We start from the raw sequence: 18151 nt of genomic DNA on the forward strand, positions 1-18151 counted from the left end.
TGTGTGTGTGTGTGTGTGTGTGTGTGTGTGTGTGTGTGTGTGTGTGTGTGTGTGTGTGTGTGTGAGAGAGAGAGAGAGAGAGGGCAGACATAATGGGCTCAGTGGGAGTCGGGCGGTCGTGGACACGCAGCTGTCTGACATTCCTGCGCTGGTCGAGCTTCGCCTGCTTGTGTCTGTGTGGTTAATAAGCAGAGAAAGTTCCTGCTTTGCATGAATACACACACACACGCACGCACACACACACACACACACACAGGCACACAAGGACACACACGCACGCACACAAGGGCACGCACGCACGCACACAAGGACACGCACACGCGCGAGAAGCAACCTCAGCAAAACAAAGATAATACAAACAGGACTCAAGAGTGCAAATGATCAGAGAGAAAAACATGAAGGTTGGCTGAAGCACCTTTCTCAAACATATGGAAGTTATTGGTTTTAATAGCAAGAATCATTCGTGTTGTTGTGTATGTACATTACGTGTGCTTCTATAAATGTATGTGCTCGATCGACTTTGTCTGCATTTATACCACAAATAAATCCCTCAAATGTCCCTCTGTCTAATTGGAATGAACAGAAATGGAGATTCGTCGTGTTTCTTTAACGTTACACTGAAAGTGGCTGAAACATTTTTCATGTTGTGATGAAAATACAAGTTTTTTTTTTCTTTTTTTTTTTTTTACGTTTTCAGACATTTGTAAGGCACAGCGATCGGTGCAGGAGACTTCTGGCAGAGCTGAATTCAAGGCCAGAAACGAGGGAAATTAGAGCTCCACAGGCGCTGACTTTACATTTTTCATCATTTCACATGAGCAATAAAAGCTCTCACAATGAATAACGGGGGCCCAAAACGTTGAGGTAACTCATCATCAACTTTCTGAAACTTTAGCACTGTGTTAAGGCTTCTTCCCCTCCCCCAACGCCATCGTAAGTAAAAATTCGACGGCGGCGGCGGCGACTGCACCGGACAAATGATGAATACCCGTTCTACCTCTTCTACTTCTGCGCATCACACCCAGTCCTGCAGCGAGCGCTTGCAGTGCACCAAGGCCCTCGGCGTCTCTTTGTTCTGCAGAGTCCTGAGGATGGCGTAGATCAGGATGAGGATGCACACGATGAGCACCAGAGGGACCGTCACCATGATCAGAGTCATGACCCTCGAATCGTTGTCGGCCACCATCACGACCACGTTCACCTCTTTGTCCTCCTCTTCGTCCGTGTCGTCCGGCTTCAGGGTTCGGTCCTCCTCCGAGTTTGTGCCTTTGTCCCGGCCGCCGTCCGGCTCTTTGTGCTCATCTTTACCTCTTTCCGAAGGATCGACCGGTTTGTCTTCCGGCTGCTGCTCGGTGTCTGCGTCGGGTTTCGGGTCGGGGACTCCCACACAGCCCATGAAGTCCTTCAGGATGGAGCGGGGGTAGCCTTTGTCGGCTTCTGTTTTGCGGTTGTCAAACCTCCAGTAATTGGTACCTTTGTAGAAGTAGGTGTAAGCTGCATGGGAAGAAGATTTTAGTCAGCCGATGTAGTAAAGTGTTAAATTTACAATATGGGACTCTGGCCTTGTGGATGTCTACATGGACATGTTGCAGAGGCAGTGTTGGAATAAACACAAGACACAAGATAGACTGGGAATTTCAGTTCATTATATAAAATTATTTCAGTCCTTGGGTTTTTTTTGGGGGGGGAGGGAAAGGGGGTTTTTCAAAACCAAGCACGTCAAACTAACAGGTTTAAAGCTATATTGGGAAATTTTTACATGGAAATGAACGTTTTACAGCCGAGCTCTGACTAAACAAGTTTACCCAGCAATGAGTAAGCCTATTACTGCCAGATGAATCTCACTGTATGTCATAGTTGTTACGTCTTTTGTCTGGGGAGACATTCCCGTGCCAGCCGGATGAATGGATGGATGGATATTGAGCATGTTCTGAGATTTCCAACTGCCGAGCTGATAAACAACTGGTTTTGGCCGTGTCTTAACTGGAATGGGGATAAAAAAATGATTCGATCATGCAGCTCTTCTAGACTTTCCAAATGTCATTTAAATTTTTTTTATCGAATTCTAACGATGAAACAAGTCATTTTGCAGAGGTCGTGATGAATGTTATTTCATTTGGAAAGAGATTTATATCACTCCCACAAGTCTGTTAAATACAAAGCTACTACCAGCAGTCAGTTACTTAATGCAAAGAATGGAAACAGCTCTGTCCAAAGGTACCAAAATACGCTTACTAGCATGTCTAAAGGTCACAAACTAAGGTTATTTCTGTGGATTAGGTAATTCTGTCTTAATTACTGTAATTAATTACAAAGAGTTCGAATTTGGTACACTTGGAGAGTCCTTTGCAAGCTTTTTCCCCCAGTTTCCAGTCTTCATGCTAAACTAAGTTAGCTGCCTGCAGGCGGCAGCTTTGTATTAAGTATCATTCATCTCATCGACTATAACTGCAAAACAAAAAGCAGATCACTTTAAAACTTTTTAACTTCCTGATTTGCTTTACCATTTAAAACTCAGCACCGTTTTTATGCAAACAAAAAGCAGACTCAGGAATGTTTCTTCAGGGAGCAGTTAAGCTTTCTCACACTCCCCAACATGAGCAGCATTCACACATTTCTCACCATAACGGACTTTTCTACGGCCCGGCCAGATTATCAAGTATTATACCAGATTGTACATGAATTAGCCTACAAATAAACCAAATTTATCCATTAGAATTGTTGCTTTTATGCACTAATTGGCTGCAAAAAGAGCCACACACACAATCTTAATGCAACACTTCTGTGTGTAGAAGTGTGTGCGTGTGTGTGCGTGTGTGTGTGTGTGTGTGTGTGTGCGTGTGTGTGTGTGCGTGTGTGTGTGTGCGTGTGTGTGTGTGTGCGTGTGTGTGGTGGAAAGCAGGCTGCTTGCAGAGACATTAGAGCAGTTTGGGTGGAGATGAGATTTGACTGAGTGCATTTCGAGCAGCTCTGCCACAAATCTAATTTCCAAAGGGAACGCCGGGCCAACCCTCAAACCAGAGCGCTCATTCCTCTCTCTGTTCTCTCCCCCTCATCCCCTCGCCCTTCTCCCTGCTCGGTTTGCTTCAGCCTAGTCTCCGATGTATTTTACACACCCCATTTCATCCCTCTAACCTTTCGATCTTTTCTGCACTCTGCTTTCTTCACTGAATGCACAGCTCTCGTTGTTTGTTGCGATTGCCACAAACCGAAGCTGCTCTGATCGTCCTTTCCCCAAAATAAATAGTCCAATTTTAAAGTGATTATTTACCACCATCATCACTGAGGAAGGCTCCCTTGGGGGAGGGAGGGAACCTGCCCCATCTGCTGTTGGGTTTGGGGAAGTCGCGGTCTGTAGTCCGGGTCTCCTCACTGTATCGCCAGTACCTGCACGCGCACGCACACGCGCAATAAGATGTACAATCTTCTCAGTATACAAAACCTCCACCAAGTAATGATGATAATAATCTTAATTCGTTGTCTCTTATCGCACGTTTCTGTGTCATACCTGTCCCCTGAGAAGAAGTACGTGTATCCGTTGGGCTCCCACCAGATCGCCGTGTCGATCTTGTGTGCAGGAACTCCTTGTCCGTACTCGTGTAAGGGCTGCGGGTACCCCGGCAGCACGTCAGCCTCCCTGAACACCCAGTATCTGTCATCTGTAGGGACAAAATCATTTCTTTAAAGAGTGCCGAACACAAACTTGCAGCACATTTACCGTTTGTTGCCGGGTTAAGGGAGGGTAAAGTGAGATCAAAAAGTTCAAAGATTGCTCCTGTTGTGCACAAATCGAGCGCAGCGAAGTGATGTGCACGGAGGAGCCGGAAGCATTGAACTTCGAGTAACGTTGCTTGATCCAGATCAGCACCTTTGTTACATGTGTTTTTTGTGACCACTGGTGCGAGGGAAACTTGAGCAGAGAGCACGAGTCAAGATTTTTGTCAAAGTTTTGGTAAATAGAAAGAATTCCCAGGAAGCCAAGTCGTGTTTTGTGTTGTTAAGAAAGAAGCAAAGAAGTACCATCATGCCACAGTTCAGGTAGTTTGGGCGTAATTTTTCCCCTCAGAAGGTCTCAGTAGAACTCGGTGTTGACAGTCTGACTCTGGGGGAAGAATTCACATTAATGTCAGAGACATGATGCACCTTCTTCGGTCTTGGACGATGACGTTCTGCCTCTCTTGAAACGTGAACGCCACTATGAACACCTCGCCAGTCTCATCGCGGCTTTCTGAAGCATTTTTAAGGGTCTTTGCTGCCGATTTTTTTCCAGCTTTGACACAAAATTTAATGTTTGCTTTCTTCTCAAGATTGAAGCCAATCGTGAAATTGCACATGCGGACGGAGCACTGGTCACAAAAAAACGCATGAAACATAGATGCTGATGTTGATAAAGCAATGCAACGTGGAATACTTAGTCACAGAGCTCACCCATTGCTGTGTTCATGCGCAACATGAGCAGTCTCTGAACCTTTCGATCACACCTCATATAAGACCAATTTAAATGAGGGATGGAAGGAAAAGCAGAAAGAGAAAAAGCGGGGACAGATGTAGGGAAAGTGATGGCCAGAACATATGGTGTATGTATGTCATGGGGTTTACTCACACCAAGAAGAAAAGTAGAAAGGACAGGCAAGGTAGAAATGGTGGGCATAACACACATTTTCCAAGATTTCCCTGATGTGAAAGCCAATTTCTCTACTAACCCTAACCTTTGGACACACTTTCAGCCACTTTCCACCTCTACTGCCAGGGCACTGCAGAACTGCAATACACTGGGCTGGACTGTCACTAAGTCTGAGCTAAGCAGGGGTGTAACTTGGCTTCATAAGGGCCACATTTCTGCAGGTTTGGTTGCAAACACTATCCAAGAATCTTTGGAAAAGATGCAACAATTTTTCCTGAAAATACACATAATCTCCTTTCAAGTATGTGACAATCAATTTTTTTTTTTTTAAACACAAGAATTAGGATGACACACAACGCCTCCTCGGCGGATGATGGGAGTTAATCTGTGATCAAAAGCTACAGAAATCCCGGTAATGCGTGACAAATCATCATTGTAAAAGTAAAAGCACTGCAGCTGTGCACATCTGGAGCGGGGCAGTGCAGCGAGGGCTGATGCAATCCGTCCTCCACCTCTCTCGTGAGGCCTTTTGGGGCTCAGCTGTAGCCGAGTCGCACCGAGCCAACAACAGCTGCCACGCTGCAAGGGCCTCGTTCAAGACACCCGGTGAACTCACAAACACACGTTAATACACACAAACTCACTGTAAGAGTCAGAGTCATAGTGTCATTTCATTTGGGAGGAGTCGTTTCTTCTTTGTGATTTCTAATGTTTGTAAAACTGTCTTTGAGTGTGTCGAATACAGAGAGTTAATATTGTGTTGTTATTACCATTTAATGACTACCATCTCCTCGTAAATCAAGATATGTGGGGGGGGGAATGCTGAGTTTACACTGTTTACTTTCACTCTGACTAGTTCAAATCAAAGCACAGATTTGTGTTTCACTCCCCTTTTTGTGTTTATAGAGCGCACACTCTTAAAACCGCTTCACGGTGGCTTTGGCAAAAAGGGAAAACAAACGGAGGAAACAAACGAGGTGTCGTGCCACCAGGCAGGGTGCTGCTGCTATAACAAAAAACAAGTTACGCATACTTTCTAAGAAGGTTTTAACGTAACACGACAACATTCATTGCTCATAAACAGGCGTGATGTACCTTTAAAAAAGACAAATTTGCCATCATGACGCTCGTAGGCTGCGTCGATGTCACTGGGGAGACCGATCCAGAACACGGATATGGGCATGGGGTAGTTGTCCAGGACGCGGTTCCTCCGCACCCGCCAAAACCAACGACCCTGCAGCAGCAAGAAAAACAAAGCTGTTTATCTTCTGGCAGGTTTATCTATTTTTCACTTCCTCTTGTGTGACCTGCACGGCAAAGTCTCTTTAAATCAGTGCTTTCATTCGTCACCTTGAAAACAAACATCTCCCCCCTCAGCATGGTCACTGTGTCGAAGTCCCCGTCACAGATGTTGGGTGCCTGGTTGTCCGGCAGCTTTGGAGGCCGAGGAGGAGGCGGCGGCCTGGGAGGAAGCGGGACATCTTTTCTAACGGGCGGGGTGACAGGATCGGGCTGAGGCCGGGAGGCGGTGGTGGTGGTAGTGGTGGTAGTGGTGGTGGTGGTGATGGTAGTGGGAGGTGAGGTGGGGCCGGGGCTCGTCTCCGGTCGAGCTGGGGGATCCAGGCTGCCGTCAGTCGGGTCAGGTGACTCTGGCGGGGGATCGATGGGAGAAGGGGAGGTGGTGGGTTCATCTTCAGAGGGAGAAGGGGAAGCGGGGGAGTCGTTGTCAGGTTCGTCGTCAGGGGCGGGAGGTGAAGTGGGTGGAGCATCAGTGGTGAGAGGAGGACCTGAGAGAGAGAGGAAAAAAAATAATGAAGGGTTTAGAACAAGAAAGGTAAAGATTGAATTTCAGCTAAAATGGAAAAAAGTAGAAAAACATTTCCCATCTGAATGAATTCCTGCTGTCTCTGTGTGGCATTTCACATTCTTCATTTCTTTTATACTCTCCCTTTTCTCTCACAATGCGCTCTCTATCAAAGCAAATCCAATTTTCCATTTTGCTCCCTGGCTATAAGCTCACTTGACTGACTGTCACTGTGCTGCTGGAAAAAAAAAAAAAATCAGCCCTGCTGGTTGCTAGGAGAGGAAAACACACAGATACACTCGGTTATGTAATATGTATGGACAGCTGATGGGCTTGAAGATGTATTGAGTTACACACCGAGACAAAAATATCGCTCAGAATATATCAAGGGCGGTGTTGGCCAGTAACTCAGCAATCCTAACCTGCAATACGGTTTCCGGACAGTAAAGGTGATCAAGTCTTTGTTTCTGTGGCATTTGTCTTTGTAAGCAGTACGAGCAACATCGGGGAGCAACGAAAATTACTTTTTTGTTTTTATTTCATTTGTTTATTTTCAGTTGAGAATCATTCAGTCATTGTTTGGTTATTTGCATAAATCTGTGTTTGATACAGCGTTTTATTTTACTTCCACACATAACAAACTCTTCCTCATAAACTAAACCAGATTTTAGGGCCCAGAAACGGTCACTAGTGGCTCGCACATATATTTAGAGTCGTGTTTCTTAGCTCTGTTTTATTTGAACAACTCCAAAGGGAAATATCTGTGCCTTTAAATGCTAAATGCGCCACTATATTCACCAGCCAGCTGATAGCTTTGTGTGCGTGTGCATGCGTGCGTGTGTGTGTGTGTGTGTGTGTGTGTGTGTGTGTGTGTGTGTGTGTGTGTGTGTGTGTGTGTGTGTGTGTGTGCGTGTGTGCGTGTGTGCGTGTGTAGTTTGGTGCTGTGAAGGTAGCGTGAGGTGGGTTTTTAAAAGTTTGTCAGCTGAAAAACAAGCTATTAAGACAGGTGTGAGTTAGCCAAAATAGTAAAGTTACAGGATGTAAAATCAAAACAATGAGTTAAAGATGCTAAAATGCTCCATGGAGCGGAGACAAAACTGCAGGGTTGAGGAGTAATTCTTTCAGATTTTTCATTTTACCATTGTTTATGTAAATATATTGATTAACACGTCATAAAAGTAATGTAAGAATTGCTAAGTTTTGGTTTAACTTTTTAAATCATCCCCTCCCCCCCCCAATCCTTCATGCACACACGAGCACATTGATCCGTATCTATGTGGCAATAATCGGTGCATTTCGTAATATAACTGGCCACCTTTTACAGCCAGTAATCAAACCCCAGCGCTGACAAGGAATGTGCTAATCCTTCCTCTTAAATCTGAGTCTGAGCTGTTTAAATCACCAGATGAGTAGCTGACAAGGAAAAACTGACCTTTGAGGCAGAAAACTGCAAACGCTGCTGGTCTTTTCCATAAAAACCTCCACAAAGAAACCCAAATGTTTATCTCTACCAACAAAGTTTATTCTGTGTTTGTCTCACTTTAGCGTCATCGGATCCTTTTTATCGTCTAATAAGAGGTTTCCTGTAACCCGGCCCTTTAAGATCTGTTTAATAAAGGAAACTGCTGTTTAATGTCAGGCACAACATTTACCTTTCAGTGTTTGCAGCAGAAACCCGGCAAGATTTTAACATCTAATTTGGCAGAAACTCTAGTTTACTCTGGTGGGGGAGCATCAATAGGCAGAACTGTGTGGGTGTGGAACGATTTGGGGTTTTTCTGGGAGGAACAACAACATTCCCAAACCGAGTCAGAAGTTTGATCCGTTATTGGATACCGGAGATGTGACCGGGACAAAACAGGGGACAGATTAAAAACAGCGTAAGAAAATGGAGAACATGAACCTCGAGGAAAATACAGGTTTTTATCTGAAGCAAAAATGAAATCACAGATTAAGTGTAAACAAAGTCTGTGATGAATCCAAGTCTGCTGATTAACAGAAAAATGTCACTGAAGAAACACACCAGCACGTGCACTCAAATACACACTTACGCTTTATCTAACCAGTGCGCACGCATAAACACATAAATGCCATCTGTCAATTAACAATGCCGTCCATTCACTCAGAAAAGGATGAGAACATGATAACGGTATGTGTGTCGTGCTGCTTTGAACTGCTGTGTGTGTCTCAATCGCACGACGCCTCTTCAGAAGGCTTTTTGTCTTCCTTCGACAAAGATCCAGATGTGATACGAGTGTCATGGAGCCACAAATTACAGCTGACAGTCTGCACTCTAACCTCACGGTGATTTCTGAGCCCGAGAGGCTCGAGCATGAAGCCAAAACTTCAAAAAGTTCAGTTTACTGGTTTGGTTCTGCTGTTTTTTTAGTCTCTCCCCTGCACACTCTGCTCGGGCAGGCTGAGGCTGTTCATGTGTCGCTGCAGTTCAACAGCTAGAGGACAATAGAAACCCTTGAAAGAGGTTGGAAAAGATATGATTTTAAATGTAAATCATTATCGACCAAATTGAAATGATCTTCAAATTAAAAAAATTTAAATCAAACATGAAAAGAAATACAAGGACATGACTGTGATGTTTTTAATGGTAGTTATGGCCTTGAACTAGCTGTATTTTAGTATCAATGATTCATTAGTCAAAAGCTTAGCTTTGTCAAACAGTTTCATTAGTGTTGCCCAAAACAATAAATGCCAAATTATCAATATCCATGAGGGGATTCAGATAGAAGAAGAAGAAAAAAAAAAAAAAACGCTTAAAAATGAGGATAATGAGTTTAATTTGCCTGAATTTGGTTCTTGTGAACACGTTGACACTTCTGAATTAGTTTGTATTTCTCACATACACACAGACCTACTTGACACACAAACCCGGATGAGAAACCTTTGCAACACCTGAAATACGAACACTACATAATCTGTAGAATTATTAGATTATATCATATATATTACAATTCAAAAAATAAACGATATGTGCCCCTCACCATATATGTACTGTATTCCTTTGACGTCATCCTCGTGCAGCGTGAAGTTCTTCGTATGAGTCCACTGGTAGAAAGGAGCCATCGTGGCGACGGGGTTGTCCGAATGCTCCAGACCCAGAGCGTGACCGAGCTCGTGGACCGCAACCAGGAAGAGATCGATACCTTCAAGGCCAGTGAGAAACACGTAATATCAGTCAAATGTTTAAAGTGTTCATACTATTTGTCTAAAATAATACACAAATGTGCAAATGCATTTAACGAGTAAGGCATTGTAGATATTGAATTTAAGGAAAAGATGGTGTCACTGAGGTCAAACTAAACATTTAAATTAAATCAGGGCGATGATGACGAAGAAAAAAGGTCAAAAGAAGGACCTTCTGGGTTTTGGTTATCCAGTGTCCACGGTTCATCTGCATCAAAGTGTGTGTCCCCTCCTATCCCTGGTCCGGGGTAGTAGGCGTGAGCCAGCGACCCGCCCTCGCCATCAAACAGTGACATGTCGCCGTGGAAACCAGAGGCGAACAGCAGCAGGATGTCGGCGAGCTTCGTCTGGCTGCCGTTGATGCCGTTTTCGATGGGAAGCTCCGTGAAGGTGAGCGGCGTCACCCGTCGCCACACGTCAAACGCCTTTCGAATGGCGCCGTACGCCCGCTGCTCTCCCAGCGAGGACGGGATGTGTTGGTTCATGATACTGAAGCCAGAACAGACAGAACATTAGAGCCGGTGTGTGTGTGTGTGTGTGTGTGTGTGTGTGTGTGTGTGTGTGTGTGTGTGTGTGTGTGTGTGTGTGTGTCCATGAGAAACGTTGCGCTTCGTTGTTTAATCTTCTGCGTTTCGGTGCTTCAAAACCTGTAAGTGATGTGGTCTTTGTCCCACTGCTGCCCAGTGAGAGTGTAACGTTTCCTCCTCGCTCCGTCGACCAGCTCCTCGGCTTTTCTGTCAGGGAGGCCACAGCGAGGCCGACGCATGGCCCTGCAGAGACAGAGACAGAGACAGACACACACACGTAAGAGGTATAAAGAGTTTTCTCAATGCCTTTATACACTTGTATTTTTTTGCTGGAGCTTTCAGGACATTTAAGAGATAATTCAAACTTTTGATACAGATAATTTAACCTCCGAAAAGGATGTTTTAACACTTACAGAAAACCCATCTAAATTTCAAATGTGCAAAAACGTATGTGATCACGTGTGACCGCATGACACACGTGTTGTGGTCACACGTGGTGAAATGTGGTTTTGGCACATTTTCATGGTGCAGGTTTGCATGCGAAAACTTTTTAACGTACTTTCCCCATGTTATCATATGTCGCAACATGTGGGAAACATGTGTCATGCATGTGATTACATGTGTCCCATGTGGGAAACTCTTCCTGAGGTAATACTCAAATTTGCATTTTGTCATTTTTGGCAACTTAAAACTGCCCAGTCTCTCCGGTTAAAGGAATAATTATTTATTTTCCAGCCATGGAAAATTAATTCCACTCACACATCTGTAAGCCAGATATGTCGCTACCGCCAGCAGCCGGTTAGCTTAGCTTAGCATAAAGACTTGAAAGACAGGAAACGGCCAGCCTGGCTTTGTCCAAAGGTAACATGTTAAATAGTTTGTTCAGATGTGCTGGATGGTGAACTTTGTTTCTCTCTAAGCTAAGCTAACTGGCTGCTATCTGTAGCTTTATATCTGCTGTTCAGACATAACGCCGATATTCAATCGTCTCGTTGAACTGAACTCAAACTGTCTCTTTTAAGATCTTGTGATGTTTTCTAAATCTTACAACCTGTATATAGTGTTCAGTCAGATATTGAAGCCTTATACAATGAATCAAGGCCACAGATGAATGTAAGGAAAGGAAACAATAGCCGGACCCGCCTCATTAGAGAAGAGGTGACATGAGCAAAATGAAACGGTCACCTTATCAACATGAAACGATCACTAAAAGCTGGCGCTGTGTCAGCAGCCACTGGCGATAAGAGTAATGTTATCATGTCCTGGGGAAAAGCCGGTGCTCTGAAATTACTTCAGGATGCTCGGTTGTTGAGGTGAGGTCTGTTGATCTGTATTCTCAAATGATAAACAGATACGTGGCCGTCTGTCATCCCATCCATACTATAAAACAAGACTTTTAGATACCAAAAAAAAATGCAAATAAATGAACAACATGTTGTAAAACCTCCCACGAGATGCCTGGATCCACTTTGTGGTCACTGCACAATAATGTTTCATCCTGCAGAATAAAAACCACCCCCCCCCCACGGAGGAATATGTGGATCTTACGCAGCGGTCGCAGGGTCCATCTCGCCGGTCACCTCCAGCCCGTAGAAGTGCTGCATGTCGCCGATGGCTTTGGACAGAATCTGCGACGACTGCATGGTGGACATCTGTCGGCTCGCCTGAGACAGGTAGCCGAACTTACGGAGCCATGCCTGCGTGATGAAAGAGAGAGATGTCACACTTGTTGATCCAGTGCAGAGAAGAAGAAAAAAAAATAAAACCGACTGGTTAACACGTGTCTGCTTTTATGTGTCAGCAAAGGCACGTTGTAGACATGATTAGGACAGCGGCAGCTGTTGGAGCACAGGCACTGTTGTGTTAATCCTGGAACAACCCACTGTCTAATGACTGGAGAGAGCATCTGAGGAGTTAAAAAGGAAAAGAGAAAGTAGAAGTATAAACCAGATGGCTTGCATTAACATTACCACATTCCTGCTCTTTTCATTCCTGCACTGACAGCCAGGATGAGGAATATGGAAACAGGAATACTAAAAGGTTCCTGACATGAATTATGCTGCATGTCAGTGCTGTATACAAAAGCTGAACCCGCAGCGCTGCATGTGTGCACCTCGACTGACACGTGTTGAAATGCCCCCCCCCTTTTTTTTTTTTTTTGTTGTTTAATGTTTGCTGATGGTGAAATCGGGCATGCGGAGCCACGTCGTCAGGCGAACAGGACGAAGGCTCCCGAGGGGGACGTATCCTCTGTTAAGTGTTAAGATCGGCCCTTTAAGAAGCCTCAGCAGTGAGGCTCAAAAACAACAACACGGGCCGCCTCACACGGCTGGATCACAGGCTCATGCTGTCATGTATGTACAGCACGAACACAGGCAGGGGACACACAAAAAAAAATATCAAGGAAGGTTTCAACCAATCTACTGTCAGAGTGGATTTTTTTTTTTTTTTTTTTTTTAGACAAAGGCCTAAAGAACATGAAACAAAGGGAGTGAAACCGCACTATAAAAGAGGAATGTGCCAAATCACTCAAATCAGTCCGTAAATAAAAACTTTTCTACATCAGTGTGCACAATCTGAAAAACAGTGGGAATATCGTTTAGTTATTATATATGATTACACACGTACACACATACATCCTTACAATGTACACAATACAGTGTAGTTTAAATGTGTTATAAGACAGATACGGATAGATGGATAGATCTTTCCATGTGTGTGCCACATGTGTGCGGTGTGTTGTTGTTATCTGGAAAGAGGACAAAAGGTCACATGACTTTCCTGCAGTGCAGCAGCCCACCTGATGTTTTGGATTATTTGCTCATGAAAAATGGCGATATTTAGAGGAGATTAGATTAGATTTAGACTTCATGAATCCCAGTGGGGAAATTTTGTCATCACAGCAGCACAGAAACACAAAAATGTACAAATACAATAAAATAAGATAGATGGAAAGGAAGAAGAAAAATATTGCAAGTAAAAGAGTGACATCCTCAGATAGATTGTTAAATGTTGAGAAGATTGTAAAGCCACAACGGGTTTATACGAGCTACATTGGGCAATCAGACATTATGGTACCTCAGCACTGAAGCCTTCCTCCTCTGGGACTTCTGGGACTGTGCTGCACACGATCAGGGAGAATAAAGACGCTGATGTGATGATGAGGATGATGATGGTGTGTGTCCAGAGTTGTTGGGATGCCATCTTCCTCTGCGATCTGCTGCCTCTGGTCCCCAGATGGGCGCAGAGACTTGTGGAGTGATGAGGATGAAGGTGACAAAACACCAAACAAAAGCAACTCCCTCTGACAAGCCGATATAAACAAAAACAAAAACAAAAGTGCTGCCGGGTTTGTTCTCTTGGGTTTTTCTTACATTTACAAAAAAAGCAAAAACAAAAACAAAAAAAACCAAACAAAATAGAGCTATCTGGTAATTTTTGCAGTTGAGAAAACTCTCATAACTGCCTCAGTGACGCACAAAATTAAAAAAAAAGTGCATTTAAAAACAACGCGAAGATCAGAGTGGTACTAATCCATTCCTGGTCCTGGGACATCAGCCTCCTGGCTCATCCAAAGCGTTTCTTTCATACATACAGTTATCGCAGCGGCCAGCGGGTAAAAGCTGAAGTCCTCGCCCCCTTTCCGACGTCCACAATGGAGGCTGATCAGAGCAGAGAGCGGTCAGAAATCCTGCAACAAGTCACCGTCTGAAAACACGAACGTCCGAGCTCAACAAGCAAACAACGACGTAAGGAAGTTTCTGGAGTGGCTGCAAAAAAAACAACCAAAAAAAACAACAACAACGCAAAACGCACGCGAAAAAAAGAAAGAAGAAACCTTGAATGCGATCGAGTTTCTTCGCCAGAGTTTGGCACGAGGGGTATCTCTCTCAGGTTTTTAACAAAACCCGGAAACGCGATGGGAAAAATATTTGAGGAGTCCAACATAAGGAGGTGCTAAAAAAAAAAAAAAAAATGTGTCAATGATTGCCGATGAAGAGAGGCCTCTCCTTCCTCTTGATAAACCAGACCCACATCAGAGGGCCGGAGGAGGCGGCGGTCAGTGTGCCATCTGTTGTCTTTAATGGGAAACTACAGCTCGTTGCGCACGACCTGCAGACACATCGACTTCCACTCAGCGTGTTATAGCAAAAAAAAATATAGAGCAAGTACAGCATTTAGTGAGTTTTAAGGGAAGCTATGAAACCTAGTTGGTATTACACATTCCTTAAAACGAAAACGTCAACTATAGTTGATTAAACTATAGTTAAAAACTTTTTTTTGTCATAGCAGGTAAAGCTCAGGTGGAACTAATAACAAGGCTGACTGCTCACTGGTGCACCATACCTACAAAGTGATTGCAATTATGATTGATGTCCTGAGTTACATGTCAGAAATGTCTCCTGTGCAAAATACCTGATTTTTGTTTTAGCTATTAACTAAGACTATTTTAATTTTCTATCTTCTGACATGTTGCTTTCATTATTGCTGAATTGCATTTGATTTCTGGACGCAAAAGAATGTGGGAAAACGTGTTATTTTTTTTTCAGATCTCCACAGGGTGGGTGATGCTAGTTTTGTAACTCATTAAGTAACCTTTGACTCTGTTAATATCTCCACCTTTATTTTTTATTTTTTCTTGCACTGAGGAGAATGACGGATTAACATGAACCTTACAGATCTTATTTAAATAACTTAATAAATGTTAATGTCCCGTGGCAACATTTTGGTTGTCCAGTTTACACCATCTAACCGAGTCTGCTGCGGCACCACATTCGTTTTGGGAATAATAAAATCAGGACAGGACTAAGGAGGATTTTTTTTATTTTTGTTTTTTTAAGTTTTATTTACGCTGCCGACAGCAGCAGCATTGTCGTCACTGCTCCTCTAACCGCGCTAGCCTCCTGCTGCCTGCCTTGGCCACAGTGATGAGGATGATGAGGAAGAAGCCCACGATCCAGACACCTACTACAGGCAGCACCACCGTCATCAGTATGCCTGAAAAGAGCGTTAAAACGAGATACAGTTTAGCAGCGTCCAGTTTAAATAGTTTGGAAAACACAGCTAACATTGAGGCCTACACAGAAAACTGGAAAGTCGTCCAACAACAACAACTCCCCGATAAAACGGTAGCCGAGGATAAATACTCAAAGAAATAACAGCTTACTGGATTCTGGTCTTTCTGGCATTTCGATCCTGATGGGTCCGTATGACAGCAGGCCCTGGCTCGGGTCTCCTCTCACAGCTTCTCTCTTACTGATCGAATTACAGCTCTGTGAAGAAAAAAGGTTTTATTTAGACACCGCAGAATGAAAATACAGTAAATGCAGTCTCGTTTTGCCCCGACAAACAGTCCAACTCCAAAAAAAATATTCAGTTTATAATCCTGGAGGACAAAAATTACCAGAAAATATTCACATTTAAGAAGCTGTAATCAGATTTGAGTATCATTTCATTAAATAAATGACTCGAAACAATTCATTTCCTGGCGATCAACTCAAGAGTTCTCGTCGCAGATTTACTTTAGATTACAAAGTCTGGCAGTAAGACGGAGAGCTCACGGCCATGCAGGACTCGTGGTCGTCGCCCTCACACAGCTGCACGGTGCAGTGCAGGTAGAGGTCGTGAGGCTCGGCCAGGAACCGGAACATGTCGAAGCTGTAGTGAATGATGGAGCTCGCTCCGTTGCGTCCGGACTGTCCCGCCGTCACGTTGAGGAAGGACACGGTTTGGTCTTTCACACATCTGGGATGAGAAAGGAGGAGAATGGGACAGTTTGTGTGTGTGTGTGTGTGTGTGTGTGTGTGTGTGTGTGTGTGTGTGTGTGCGCGCGCGCGAGTGGGTCACGGGACAAAACTAAGACGTGTCGGTGTGAACAGGCGTCCTGACCCGTTCTGGATCAGAGTGTGGACCGAGCCCTCCGTGGTGTTCGGCTGGGCGAACTGTGTGGCCCAGCACTCGTTGATCCGAAGCAGGAAGTAATCTGCAGGCTCCGTCACCTCTACATACACCTGTAAAAAAACACCAGCAGCTTGAAGCACATATAACTTAACTAATTCAAAGCTGACGTGATGTTATCAGGCTAAATAATCATAATTCTCATTTGATTCTTTGAAGGCAGAGACAGGATCAACTTTCTGACCAGCATCACATTATCTTGAACAGTAGGGTGCTCTTATTTTGAAATAAAGACAAAATGAAACCCAAGTCCTGATCCCCAAATCCCAGCATGCACTGGGGTAATAAGTTTGTGGCTTTAAGTCACATTTTATTCATTCTTGCAGTTTAACTGGTGGTATTGAGGTCTATAATGTGCTCCACAGTTCCCACATCTTTATCACTTAAAACATGAGATATTAACAGTGAATATGGTCAGACCAGGGTGAAAGTGTGACAACACAGAATCCACTGTGAAAAGAAAAACTAAGAAAATTACTCGGAGGCAGATTTATTGGCAATTAACAAAAGGTACAAAAGTCTCAATGCAGGATTTGATCTGAGCCCCTCTTTGCAAATTAATTCAGATAAACGTGGCCCGGGCTGGTGACCGCTTACCTTGTCTCCGAGTTCGATGGTTGGAGCGCTGGTGTAGGCTTTAGTGTAACTGTGGTCTCTGTACAACAGCATCTGTATCATGGCGTCCAGTTCGGCCACATGCATCACCGTCTCGCTGTCCGTATAGATAAGAGGAGTCAAGAAAAAAAATATAAATAAAACGGGTTGCTTGGTGGGTTTTGAGTGCATAATTTATAAAAATCAAAGTCGTACTCTGATGGATAAGAAACTGAAAGACTGTTGAACTGTGGCATTTCTGTGATTACACACATGACAGAGGACAGTAGAAATACATTTCAGCAGGTCATCACTTGAACAGAAAGGAATTATCGCAGCTCTTTGACAGTAAACGCATCATGTGAAATAGTTAAAGGGCAGATACAATCAAATGGAGAGTATAATAGACTGATAGTGTTGACAAATACAAAAAGGCATTCTGCCACATGTATATTATTCCTTACCTGGAAAAGGGTAAAACTGGGAAAGACAGACTGACTCTTCTGATGTATGGATAGGAGCAGGTGAAGTTCATCTTAATGACTGGATCTCGGATGATGTTTCCAGTAACCTGCGGGTCTGATAGAAGGCTCAGGGAATATGAGATGTGGGTCAAATTTTTCTGTATAAAGGACAAAAAAAAAAAAAAAAAAAATAAGGATTAACTGCAGACTTTAAACAGGTTTGCTCTTTTCTGGGCTGACGGAGACATTTGAAGTAGACAATGCTCCAGTTGTACCTCGAGCGCCTTGCCTCCGCAGGTCAGGTATTTGTTTTTGGATATCCTGGACATGTAGTACGGCACGCTGTCGATGACCTCTCTCTGAGCACGGCAGGATTTGTTGGGTAGGTGGAGGGCCTCTAGAGGCACTTTGTGATATTTGAAAAAGTCTTCAGTCGCTCTGATGGATATGTAGTCCTTACCGCACATAACTTTAATAAGTGCATCTGTAAGGAAAAAAAAAAGGCATCCATGCAGTTTGAGTGGTGCTGTTAATCAAGTTAAGGGTGAACAAATACCAAAATATATTCAAATTCACTTCAATTTTTTTTTACTTTTCACTCAAATTGTTAAGCTGACATTACTAAAATATATTCAATTCAACACAAATGCAGTGTAGGAGTATTTTCACTTGTGATCCCAGACTTTTTAACTCTTATTTGCATGTACAGAGAATGATTTCGTTTTTTTTCCCCTCATTGAATTATTTTTATGTTAAATTCAAACGTCTAAAAGTAGCAAAAACATCAGTTTCACTCTACTGTTAACATACTTTTAAAGATTCCGTTTTTTCATGATGACTCTCAGTCCCATGTGGTGGCAAACTGATAAAAAAAAAAATAAATAAAAAAAAAAAAAAAAAAAAATTAAGATAAAATATAAGGAACAAGCCTACCTTTGTCACATCGGTCAGCATAAAATCCGACGGCACACTTGCAGCT

At 43.6% G+C, this 18151-nt stretch overlaps 2 protein-coding genes across 2 annotated transcripts; both read right to left on the reverse strand.

Moving 5' to 3' along the window:
* On the reverse strand, positions 1–14221 carry mmp15a (matrix metallopeptidase 15a). The gene is made up of 10 exons (XM_069162709.1): positions 13235–14221; positions 11705–11853; positions 10277–10399; positions 9802–10118; positions 9428–9589; positions 5975–6411; positions 5720–5858; positions 3509–3659; positions 3272–3387; positions 1–1494 (listed from the first exon to the last, which is right to left on the reverse strand). Exons 1-10 carry the CDS (start codon positions 13358–13360, stop codon positions 1016–1018), a joined length of 2199 nt encoding a protein of 732 aa, XP_069018810.1. The 5' UTR covers positions 13361–14221; the 3' UTR covers positions 1–1015.
* An 811-nt stretch (positions 14222–15032) lies between these two features.
* zpd (zona pellucida glycoprotein d) lies at positions 15033–18151 on the reverse strand. Its single transcript, XM_069162396.1, has 8 exons — positions 18106–18151; positions 17448–17656; positions 17173–17330; positions 16712–16826; positions 16046–16167; positions 15718–15901; positions 15324–15429; positions 15033–15154 (listed from the first exon to the last, which is right to left on the reverse strand). Exons 2-8 carry the CDS (start codon positions 17637–17639, stop codon positions 15033–15035), a joined length of 999 nt encoding a protein of 332 aa, XP_069018497.1. The 5' UTR covers positions 17640–17656; positions 18106–18151.

The sequence above is a fragment of the Embiotoca jacksoni genome, unplaced genomic scaffold, assembly GCF_022577435.1.
Source record: "Embiotoca jacksoni isolate LCO1_2020_lvr unplaced genomic scaffold, fEmbJac1.0.p SCAF_3, whole genome shotgun sequence".
NCBI lineage: Eukaryota > Metazoa > Chordata > Actinopteri > Embiotocidae > Embiotoca > Embiotoca jacksoni.